We start from the raw sequence: 12,161 nt of genomic DNA on the forward strand, positions 1-12,161 counted from the left end.
CACCCTCCACGGGTTCTGTTGAACTCACTTCCAAATATGGAAGCGAATGGTAGCGACGGCAGTGCACGCGCCTCGCTACAAGGCGGGCCACGACGCTGATCACCATATAAGGAAAACAAGGACACGAATTTCGCTCTAGCAGATTCACCACTACGCACTGGAGAGAACAGTGAACGGACTGACGAGGCAGCGGCACATCTATGGACAGCGAGTGCAAGGAGATGGAAAATAAGGGGGAGGGGGGCAGGACGTCAAAAGAGAAAGAGGGAAGTGCTTCATCCACGCTGCTAGAGAATGAATGAACGATGTTACAGCATTTTATTCATCATCACGTCCTACCTTCTTTACAGAAACATATAATTTATTTTGTGACATGCATGTAGGCTGACGAGAAGAAAGGAACCGCATATCCCTTCATTCTCTTTTAGCCAACAACACACACAATACACCTGCCACTACAAAAGTATCCATTATTCATAGGGAGGCTACATAATGCATCATAAAAAAGGGTGATTGGGTGATATGAACTCACAAAGGAGTTAATTTTTTTACAGTAATGGCACTAGACGTTGAAATGTTGTTTATTCTATCAGTGTCTTGTAATCCTGTGTGGGATGGGCCACATAAGTGGCATGACACAAATAATACAATCAGTCATTGTTCATTGAATGCAATACTGCTGGGCAATTTCTGTCAGGCTGTATTTATTCTTTATAAAACAGTATATCTCAAATAAAGGCCACCAAACATACTCCTAGCAAAAGATTATTACAATAGCAGTAACCACATGAATTCCATGCATCTATCTATTTACTTATGGAATGAGTTGTATGTAAAAGCACAAGAGGAGGAGAGTGCAATAGTAAACGCTTGAAAACATTTCCAAATGTCCTCCTCTTGTCGACAGAAAACAGGAATGTGCAAAATTGAGGTCGGAGGTCTTATTTAATTTCTCTTGAGGATAGTGTCTTCGTCCATATATATCTAGTGAATTATTTGGACAGCCCTGACACTTTTTATATCGGCTCTATGCTCTTATTTTGGATATCGCACTGTACAATGACTGAGGTTAAAGTACAGACAAGCTTTAATTTGAGGGTATTATTGGCATAAACGAGGATTAACGCTTTAAAAAAAAATTGCATGTTCCATTATGCTAGTATATAGGAGTGTCTGAAGTTTTTGGACAGACTGTCATTCAGTTATTTTTAGTATGTAATCAAAAGCTTTCAGCATGGTTTATAAAAGTCTGCAACACAGAAACACCAACAAAGTTGTTGTCTTTCAATTAGCGGTTTTCCAGTATAGAATCAAACAGGTATAGCCAGGATGTATTCAGTGTCAATTTCCAGTTTCCAACATCTGATTTGTTTAGCATTTTGAGACAAAGTTTCAATTAATTTAAGCACTTTTTATCCCATGAGGAAAGCTCAGAATTATTCTGTTGCGGTCCAAACTTGGTTCCAATTCATGGCTTGATTACAGCAGCGCAAAAAGGTTTTGTAGTCTGTCCACAGCTGGATTATCATAGGGATAGACTCAGAAGCTAAGAAGTTTTAGCCTTGGCTAGGAATCATCTGATGTTTCTGGGATGCAGATTTCCAGAAGTCATAACAATTTTCTAACATACCCACTTTCCTGAAATATGATCCTAATTTGCTCAAAACACGTTTGGCACCCTGGAATGGGCCTTATTTATTATTTATTGATCTTTTTCCCCCTCCCTCCTTTTTCCTCCGATTTCCTCCCATCCCAATGTTAGTCGTTATGCCAATTCCCAATCCCCTTCCTGGTCGCTGCGCACTTACCCCCCACAGTCGGTCTGGGAGAGTGGAGGCTATCACATGCTTCCTCCGACACACGTCCAGCCAATCAACCGCTTCTTTTCACCTGGCAGCGCGGATTCTCACTGAGAGGGCGTAGCGTGTGGAAGGATCACACTATCCCACTTGGATCCTATCCGCGCTTAGCAGGCGCCCCGACCGAACTGTAGGAGTCGCTGTTTACAACGACCCGGACCCACCCCGCCAGCTTCTCCCACCCTCTAATACTGCCAATGGTATTAGTGTGAACGGCCAGCCAAGCTGGTGACAACCCCTGGAATGGGCCTTCTTAATCATTAATTCAATATGGATGAAAATCCCCTCAGATTAATCAGATTCACTTTAACCTTATTGCCATTGTATTCATCGGTAATACTTAAAAGTGAGAATAAAGTCAAAATATAGAAAATGTGTTGCTGTCCAAATACTTGCTGTATAATTCTTTGGCTAACTGGTTACAAGTTTTACTTTTGATTTGTATCATTCAATATTCCATGTCTTTGGAGTCTGCAGGTTTAAAAACAGACAAGAAGTTCCACCATTGACCAAGACCCCAATTATCTAAATCTATTAGCTATAATATATTTTCATCAAGATGCAAGCAGCAAAGCAGCTGAGAAAGCACAAAGAGTGACAATAGAACCTGCCATCATATGCAACAAAGGAGTCTTGCAAAATAAGACAGACATACCACAGGAGATCTCTCCCTTCTAAGTGCTTTCACTTTTCAAAATGGTAACAATTAACTTGGTGGAACACCTCATTTATACCAACTATAATGCAAAACCCCAAATAGAATGGAATGTATTTAAGGCCACAAAGTGGTAAAAAAAAAAAAGGAGGTAAGGATGCATACATGTGTATGCATTACAACCAGCATAATATAGTAAAATTGTTTAAAGATATACTGCTGAAGCTTTATGCGATAGTACCCTGACTACCCCTGACATATAACGGTCATTAAACACATAGTATGGTGCATTCAATTTCAGTTCCAAACATCACTTGTGCCTAAAGTTTCTAAGTAAACATCAATGGTCTCCCAAGATCAACTGTAAACATGTCAAAACTACCGTCAATAAGAGATGTTGGGCTGCCACAAAGTCACTTGCCCCTGGAATTTGAGTCACCTTTTTATCTGTCTATACATTAATAAGTATAATTTACTGCATCTGAGGGAATGCTGGTGAAATGGCATCATAGTTACTCTGTGTCAATGTAGTACGTATGTTTTGCTTCATGTTTTTTTTTTTTTTTTCTCAAAGGGTGGCATGATAAGGCTTTAGCGCTGAATGTGTGCTTGTGTTGTGCACTGGTTGCATTGCATCGAGATCATGAAGGTTCAGAGGTCCTCTAACTGGATTTCTTCTGTTCAGCAATGCTGGTCCCTCTTGATTTGTTCACCACTACAGTGGCCTGGAGAGAGAGAAAAAGAGAGGAGAGGATATTCAGTCTAATGCAACACTGACTGTTTGCCTACCATTCCACATAATTTGTAGTGGTCCATGGCAACTCAGACAACCCAGGCACCTCAGTGTTGTGGTTTTCCTCCTACCAGGATGACTAGGGGTCTTTTTCTACTCCAAGTACCCGCTCTCTGCTGGCGTTACAAAGGGCACAGTGCTTGGCCCCCTCTTTTCTCACTACACTAAATCGTTCACCTCTGTTTTTCTTGGGACCAAGTAAGGTTTCGTCGATAATCCAATGTACAGTTACCCCCACCCGCCATATATCACAATATCTTGTGTGGGGCAACAGTGGCTCAGGAGGTACATGGGTTGTCCGGCAATCAGCAGCGTGTCAAAGTGTCCTTGAGCAACACACTTAACCCCTAACTGCTCCCAATAAGCAGGATGGATGGTTGCGTCCACCGTCTGTGTGAATGAGTGAGCGAATGTGAGGCATAAGTTGTAACGTGCATTGGATAAAAGAGATATGGAAATGCAGTCCATTTACGCAGCGTTGCAACTTCCAATCAGTAATACGGACACTTGTGCATTCGCCGCAAGGCTCTACTAAATTAGATGCGTTGTGCCTTACTTTTCTTTTCCCCTTCTTTTGTTGGGGCATACACTTCTGTATGTCTGGCTGACATCTCCTTCCAACTGAATCCCAAATATGACCTCTCGTCATCACCACATTGAAAAGTCTACTATGGAGACTCACATCATCACACATGAATATAATTGAGCTAATTGGATCCACGCCAAACGTATACAATTCCAATATGTTTTTAAAATCTGATCTGGTTTCTGAGAAGAAGGTTAACAGATATGCAAGAGACATCTGGCACTTCTCAAACAGATAGCCAATCAGATTCAAGATGATTGCATTAGAGTAGGTCTGTAGATTCCGTCACAAAGTGGTTTGGAGATCACAGCTATATTTTATGAATTTATAATATTAAAAGATGCAATAACAAACTTCTGACCACTAGGGGGCGGTGTAAACAAACTCCATTTCCCGCCCAACTAAGCCTTGAGTCACATAATGAACATAAAAATGCCTCACTCTGGCACAATCTTATTGTAATTAGATTAGCTGAAAAAGGAATAGTTTTTGTGCATCATGGATTAAAAGATAACTAGAATCCATACAACTTTCTCTTGGGCATTTCCTGGTTGTTAAACCGGTTTTGATGGACTAACAACAGACTGGTAGTGCGGGTTGTTTGAGTAGGACACCATGACCCAATGAGACCTTCTAATAGTAGGATTGTTTGAGTAGGACACCATGACTCAATGAGACCTTCTGATAGTAGGATTGTTTGAGTAGGACACCATGACCCAATGAGCCCTTATTTTTTTTTATATCCACTTTTTTCTCCTTTTTTTTATTTTTCTCCCATCCCAATTCCACAGTGCCAATTCTCCCCTCCCCTGTCCTGAACGTTGCTCGCATATGCCCCCCACTGGCCGGTGGTAGGGAGGATAGAAGCCTTGCATCACGTGTCCCCTCCGATACACGAGGAGGCAGCCTTGTCACATCTTTTCACCTGCCAGCGCGGACTCTCATTGGCGAGGGGAGGCTCACACTACCCCCCCCCCTATTTCCTGTCTCTGCTGTGCAGGCGTCCCAAACCGACCTGTAGGAGTCGCTGTCCACAACGTCCAGATTACCACCCAGCGACTTCCACCCGCTAACTCTGCCAATTGAGTTAGTATGACAACTGGCCCAAGCCGGAGGCAACGCCGACAGCCGGAGTCGAACCCGGTGTCTCTTGCGTTGGTGACGAGTGCAATGTCCGCTGCGCCACCCAGCCGCTTCCCAATGAGCCCTTCTGATAGGATTGTTTGAGTAGGACACCATGACTCAATGAGACCCGATAGCAGGGTTGTTTGAGTAGGACACCATACATGAAAGGCTATAGGCTCCTACCTAAGGGCAATGTCTCAGCTCTACACCCCAGCATCAGCCCTACATACAGTGATTACTTTAAATGCTGTTCTATCTGGTCAAAACCATTCTTCCTCCTGGCTTTTCATGTCCTTCAGAAATGCCACTCTCCATCTTCTCTGTTCCGCTCCCACATAGTCGGGCGGAACAGACGCCACAGAGGTCCACGCATACTCAAAGCGTGAAGCAAACATTTTCTAACCGTGCAGACGTCCACATCGCTCACTTGGCGTCACACAAAAGGCTGCTCGGCATGTTGGTTGACATCGACCTGCATTAAATGTGACACCGATCTGCATTTTACTCTGAACACTCACTCCGTGCCAAGAGAGAGTAGGGCAGGATCATGGTTCTATGGGTAGGATTGGTCCGGTAAAGCTTTGGCAGGTAGATGACGCTAAATTTAGTTTTACTATCGTTAATCGTTATACATTCCAATTCATATACATTTGGAGTGGACCATGTCTTTTTTTTGTCATCTGAAGAAACTTGAGAAGTTTGAATGGCTTTTCTAAATGAAGTGTATAAAACTGCCAGTTTTATTTTGAAATCTTGGAAACGGAGATAACCTAGACTCTTTATCGGTGGACGACGCCGTGACAGAAAGTGTAAATAGCACGCAAGGATTGTGGGAAATGTAGTAAACTGGCACAAGAAATGTAGGAAATTGGTACACGGTGGTATGCTCGACTATGAAACCTCAAACGACTGCAGACATGCAGCGCGGAGTCCGGTCCGCGTACGTTCCGCCCGACTCTATGGGAGCCATTAGAAGACAAAGCAGAAACTAGCCCTTTATTTTTCTAGTTCTTACTATTTTGTTGTACTTCAAATGTTTCACTACAGAGAACTGTAGTCACACATTTACGTGATCTCAGTAGGCTACTGGCAAACTTGAGTTGTCAGCCAATTCTCTGGTCATTTCTAGGGTCTGTGCATCATGGAGTTCAATCACAATTCTGTTTGAGAGTATCGCAACCACTGCCCCATCTTTGCTTCTGCCATACAGAGGTTTCATATTTCACTATTCACAAGGTCCTACACTAACTAAGGTAAGCTTAGTAATGCTCTGGTAACCAGCTTGTGGAGGGGCAAATCGTTTAGTGCCCTCGCTACACTGTAAACGAGTCAGTTGTTACACAGCCATGATATGGTTCATACTTGCACTGTGTTTCTTGTAATGCATTATCCAAAATAATGAGAAGAAAATAAAGAAAAAGAAAATCCCCCTAGAATTCAAAAGGTCTATATTGAGTAATGATACCCCTCTCCAACACTAACAAATCAAAACAGCCTCCCATCATGTCTTTCTCACCTGCTCCAAGAGGACACCTGCGGCCTGGTCGATGGCTCCTCCCACTCCCCGGTAGCGGCCAGAGTAGCGGATGAATGCCCAGGTCAGCATGGACATCATTGCCAGGCCCAAGGCAAGGTCGCATGCAAAAGCAATGGTAGCCAGGCCAACAAAGAACAACAACCCTGACAGCACGTACAGGAGGCACACAAGGACAAACAGCACTGCGGGTGTCCGGAATGCACTGAAGACATTCTTTGACTTAAATAAAAAGAGAAATAAAATAAAACCAAATTATTCAGAATAGATTTTTAAAGCAACAATTGTATCCTTGCACTAATTACTCGTGTATCTTCATACTTTTTAGAATTTAGCTTTTTATGCAATAATAAAATCTAAAATGGCTGAAATGCAATACATTTACATTTTCCAATTTAACTTTGCAGGTCCACATGATTTCCATTCATAGATAAAGTGATTACATGTGCAAAGGATTCAATTGTTCTTTTTCTTCCATTGATCAAACAGAGAAGTCAAAATAAAAAAACAGACAATGCAATGCAACTATTGGATGTTAAATACCACTGAATCTTTAGACAGTCTCTCACCTCGTTGTGCTTGGCTAAAGACACCCACATCTCCCCCAGCTCCCTCTCCAGCTGGGCCTGGTAGCGGTCACAAAACTCCTGCCCGCCCATCTTTTTGGTAGTGGAAAACTGATTGAGAGACTCCCGGAAGTAGAAGTGGTGCTTTGCCGCTAGAGAGTCAGGAGCCACGTAGGGCAGGTCTCCCCCACAATTCTGAAGAGGAATGGAGAGTAAAGTCATCCGTTATTTATACAGCACCTTGAATACACTGGAGTAAGAACATGATCACAAAACACTGAACTACAAAAAACACCTAGTGTACTCTAGCGAGGCCTTTAACCAAGAACTAGAGAGCCTGGACTGGTCAGATGAGCTCAGTGGTACACTAGTTGAAGAAACATGGCTTGGATTCAAAACCAAATTCACAATACTTAACAAAATGGCCCCACTAAGAATCACCAGGGGTTAAAAATCACGCTGAGCCATGGATGCACACTGAAATACTGACCGCTATGAAAGCCAGAGCAGCGCATTCCTGTGTGCACGAGCTTCTATCCCCAGGCCATCAGGATGCTCAATGACAATTAACACTATGTAACAAACCGGGCGGCTAAGTGGCGCAGTGGGCAAGGCGCTCGCCACTAACGCAGGAGATGCTGGGTTCGAGCCCAGCTCTCTGCGTTGCTTCCGGCTTGGCTGGTCGTTCATACTAATACAATTGGCAGTATTAGGGGGTGGGAAATCCGGTGGGTGGGGATCGGACGTTGTGGACAGCGACTCCTACAGGTCGGTTGGTGCGCCTGTACAGCAGAATCAGGAAGTATCGGGGGCAGCGTGAGCCTCCCACGCGTTACTCCTCGCCACTGAGAGATCACGCTGTGCAGGTGAAAAGATGCGACGGCTGCCTCCTCGTGTACCGGAGGGGACACGTGATGCAAGGCTTCGTCCACATTGCAGCCGACCAGTGGGAGGCATGGTCTAACAACGTTCGAGACAGGGGAGGGTAGAATTAGATAATACGAAATTGGGATGGGAGAAAAAGTAGATCAAAAAGAATAAAAACACTATGTAACATTATTAAAAAATAAATACAAATAAAATTTATTATTATTTTTATTTTTTATCATTTCATTTGGGCTGTGGGGGGTGCTTAATGTAAAACACTGATGTGAGGACAAGGCTGCAGGGAGACCATCTGGCTGCTTGTATGCGTCTCAGCATCAATGGGCCCCCTACCAGTGAATTCCCCTACCAAAGAGCCCTGGAGCTTTTCTTTCAAAAGCCCAGGAAAATTAAATGCTCTAAGGCAGAATGTAGCCTATGCCACTGAGACTTCTTAGGTGTAAAGTGCTGTTGTAGCGTTATGATTTGTGTATGTTAGACAGTTAGTATTTATATTATCTATTAAATCATCTATATCTATGTTCAATACAAATAGTGTACAAGTGTTGAGGCATGTCATTAATCTTGACATTTACTTTAATTACAACTACACTGCAAAAAAAAGTATCTTATCAAGTGAACATATCTTGTATTTGGTACAATAAGTCTATGTGGAGTAGAATTATCTTGAATTATCTTATCCCACTGGCAGATAATTTAGCTTTTTTTCTGATTTGTCAATTTAATCTTGTTTTAAGAAAACAAGATTAACATTTTCTTAAAATAAGATTAAATGGACCAAAATCAAGAAAAAAATAAGCAAAAGTATCTGTGGAATAAGATAATTCAACTCAATATTGGACATATTGTACCAAATAAAAGATATTTTCACTTGATAAGATTTCTTTTTTTGCAGTGTACAAATATGCAGCTACCTGGGCCTCCAGAGCACTTCTATTGTCAGTGGACACACCAAAAACATCCTAGCAAATTAACACGCACATGACTCCATGAACATGAACAATTCTACCGCTGTTGAATTATTTTTCAGGGGAAACACTGAGCTCACTGTAGCACCCACTTTACACACTTTAGACACTAACACACTTTATATTTATATATTATTGGCAACTCATTGCACATAGCCATGCCTTGCACCTTACCTGCCACAAGGTGGCACCACAAGCTACCTCATCCCATTTATACTGTACTGTAACTACTCTACATTGTATATTGAACATTTGTGTCTTGTTTACACTTGTTTAAGTACTTGACTTTCTATTTTATACTTATTATACTTTATAATTATCTATTTTTACCTAGCACACTCTCAGGAGCAAAACGGAAAGAAGCATTTCATACAAAAGTATCCTGTATTTCTGTATGACAACTAATAAAGAAACTTGAACTTGCATGTGCGTGTGCGTGCTTCTGCTCACAGAGCCGGTTGCTCGGCGTGCAACCCCGTCCCATGACCAACGCACCAGTTAATAAACTACCCTCCCACTCAGGGCATTTTGGGGTAGAACACATCATAGCTACTACAAAAACCTAGGGGTGCGAACAGACGACTTCAAACTAGAAATGGTAGGGCGGCTGGGTGGCGCAGCGGAGATTGCGCTCGTCACCAATGAGAGAGACTCCGGTCTCGAATCCGGGTGTCAGCATTGCCTCCGGCTTGGGCCAGTCGTCATACTAACTCGTTTGGCTGAGTTAGCGGGAGGGAAGTTGATGGGTGGTAATCTGGCGTTGTGGACAGCGACTCCTACAGGTCAGGTCTGGGCGCCTGCACAGCAAAAGACAGGAAGTGGTGAAGGCAGCGTGACCTCCCACGTGTTACACTTCACCAATGAGAGTCCGCGCTGTCAGGTGAAAAGAGAGCAGCTGGCTGTCTCCGCATGTGTCGGAGGAAGCATGTGGTAGACCTCAGGGCTCCCTAGACCGACCAGTAGGGGGCACATGCGCACAAAGACCAGGTAGGGGAGGGGGGAATTGGCATAACGACTCAATTGGGATGGGAGGAAAAAGCACAGAAAATAGAATAGAAAACTAGAAATGGTAACAACAGATGAGGTACTCAAAAAACTGAGCGCCCTCCAACCTAACAAGGACAATATCCCCTCCAAATTCCTCAGAGACTCAGCAGCCGCCATCACACACATAATAAACCTCTCCATAAAACAGGGACACATCCCCAAGGACTTCAAAATTGCGAGAGTGAAAAAAGGCAGCAAATTAGACCCAGGCAACTAGCGCCCCGTTTCTATTCTTACCTCCATCTCGAAAGTCATGGAAAAAAAGGTCTATGAACAGGTCGAAAAGTACCTTGCGGGAAAAAAAAATCGAATCTACGAATTTCAATCTGGCTTCCACTGACGCATGCCTTCTCTATTTGAACGACCACATCAAACAAGAGGTGGATGAGGGCAAGAACTGCGGCATGGTCATGCTGGACCTACAAAAAGCCTTCAACACTGTCAATCACCCCATTCTGATTGACAAGCTAAAAGCAATTGGTTTTGATAGTTTATCAGTGAGCTGGATGCCATCCTACCTGGAGGGGAGAGAACAGGTGGTAGAGGTAAACGGTACTCTACCCCCCCCCCCCCCCTCCCAGTGAGCTGTGGTGTTCCACAAGGGAGCATACTAGGACCGTTACTGTTCCTAATTTATGCAAATGTCATGTCATCAGCCTGTGACTGCAACTTGTTCCTGTTCGCGGACGACTCAGCCCTGCTGGTCTCTGACAAGAACAAGTTACAGGTTGAAAAAACCCTCAGCTCAGAACTCAGCAGAATCTGCACCTGGCTCGCTGACAAACTATCATTACACCTGGGTAAAACAGAGTCCATTCTCCTCGGATCAAATAACAAACTCAGCTAAACCAACGGCTTCTCTGTTACAGTGGGTGATAATATTGTCACAAGGAAAGATGAAATTACATACCTGGGTTCCTAGAGGCAAGTCTTTCGTGACAAAATGGCATCCAATGTAATACAAAAAAAAGTCAACCAAAGAACAAAATTCTTGTACCGGATCTCCTCTCTGGTAAACAAGAATACCCTGAAGACTCTAGCAGGAGCACTCATTCAAGGGTACTACGACTATGCTTGCACCTCATGGTACCAAAGCACCTCAAAGGCACTAAAAACAAGATTACAAACATCACAAAACAAACTGGTCACCCCTGCCCATTTTGACAACATAGGATGGCTTAGAGTAGACAGAGTACAGCAACTTGCAATGGGCCTGGTCTACAAGATACACCACTAAGGTACCCATGTACATGTCGAAATACTTCCCAAAGGTCAGTGAATACCACAACCACAACATCAGAGGGAGTTCCACAAATCATGTTCAACCCAGATTCGGCTCAAACAAGGGACTAAACACATTTCGCAATTATGCCACATCAATGTGAAACGCCCTACCCACAGCCGTAAAAAGATTTGAATCCCTACCCACCTTCAAAACCGCTCTCAAAGAGCACCTACGGGAGGCTGCAATTAGAAACTGGCCCCCGTAAATGTCCAACCCCCCCCCCCCCCCCCCCTATGCTTGCACCCCCCTCCCCCCACCCACCCAATGTACAGTCTCCTCCCCCTCGTATGTATATATTTTCTGTTAGGATCTCTGTAAATGTCCGAACACCCTCCCACCCACCCCCTCCTAATGTACATTTCCCTCCCCCTCGTATGTATATATTTACTGTTAGGATCTGTTTAACAGTACTGTATATCTGTATGTCATGCATGTCTTAAATGTCATGATTAGATTAGTTTAGATGATTAGATTAGATTCTTATATCTATGTTGTTTATATCATAAATGTCATTATGAATTGAAAATGGGGGACCCTGATGTAAACAAGACGAAAGTCTCTGGTCTGCATCCCCTTAACAATTGTGTGTATTGAGCTGACTGTACCCATTCTGCAATCTGTTAATAAAAAATGTCAATCAATCAATACTGTATTCTATGTCACACCTTTTGTCATTATGCTTTTATACAAGGATCACCCAACACCTTTTTACATAGGTCACTGGGAATATGAGAATAGATGATCAAAATGCTAAAGATCACGACAGCGTTCCACTACAAAAAGTGTGATCAAAGAGATCCACCCCTATATTGACCATAACCTTTTATACCAAAATAGAAAGTTTCTCCAAAAGACAAG

The 12,161-nt window shown here is 43.2% G+C and overlaps 1 protein-coding gene across 1 annotated transcript in view; it reads right to left on the minus strand.

Annotated features, from left to right (window-relative positions):
• Window positions 1-1,133: 1,133 nt before the first annotated feature.
• LOC311243159 (atlastin-3-like) overlaps window positions 1,134-12,161 on the minus strand; it is a 33,387-nt gene continuing 22,359 nt past the window's right edge. The window contains exons 12-14 of the mRNA XM_084332273.1: window positions 7,122-7,313; window positions 6,535-6,774; window positions 1,134-3,239 (exon numbers count right to left, since the gene is read on the minus strand). Coding sequence (XP_084188399.1) covers window positions 3,177-3,239; window positions 6,535-6,774; window positions 7,122-7,313 — 495 coding nt within the window. The 3' untranslated portion in view covers window positions 1,134-3,176. The remainder of the gene's footprint in view (window positions 3,240-6,534; window positions 6,775-7,121; window positions 7,314-12,161) is intronic.

Source organism: Notolepis coatsorum (assembly GCF_963971535.1).
Source record: "Notolepis coatsorum genome assembly, chromosome: 16".
Classification (NCBI taxonomy): domain Eukaryota; kingdom Metazoa; phylum Chordata; class Actinopteri; order Aulopiformes; family Paralepididae; genus Notolepis; species Notolepis coatsorum.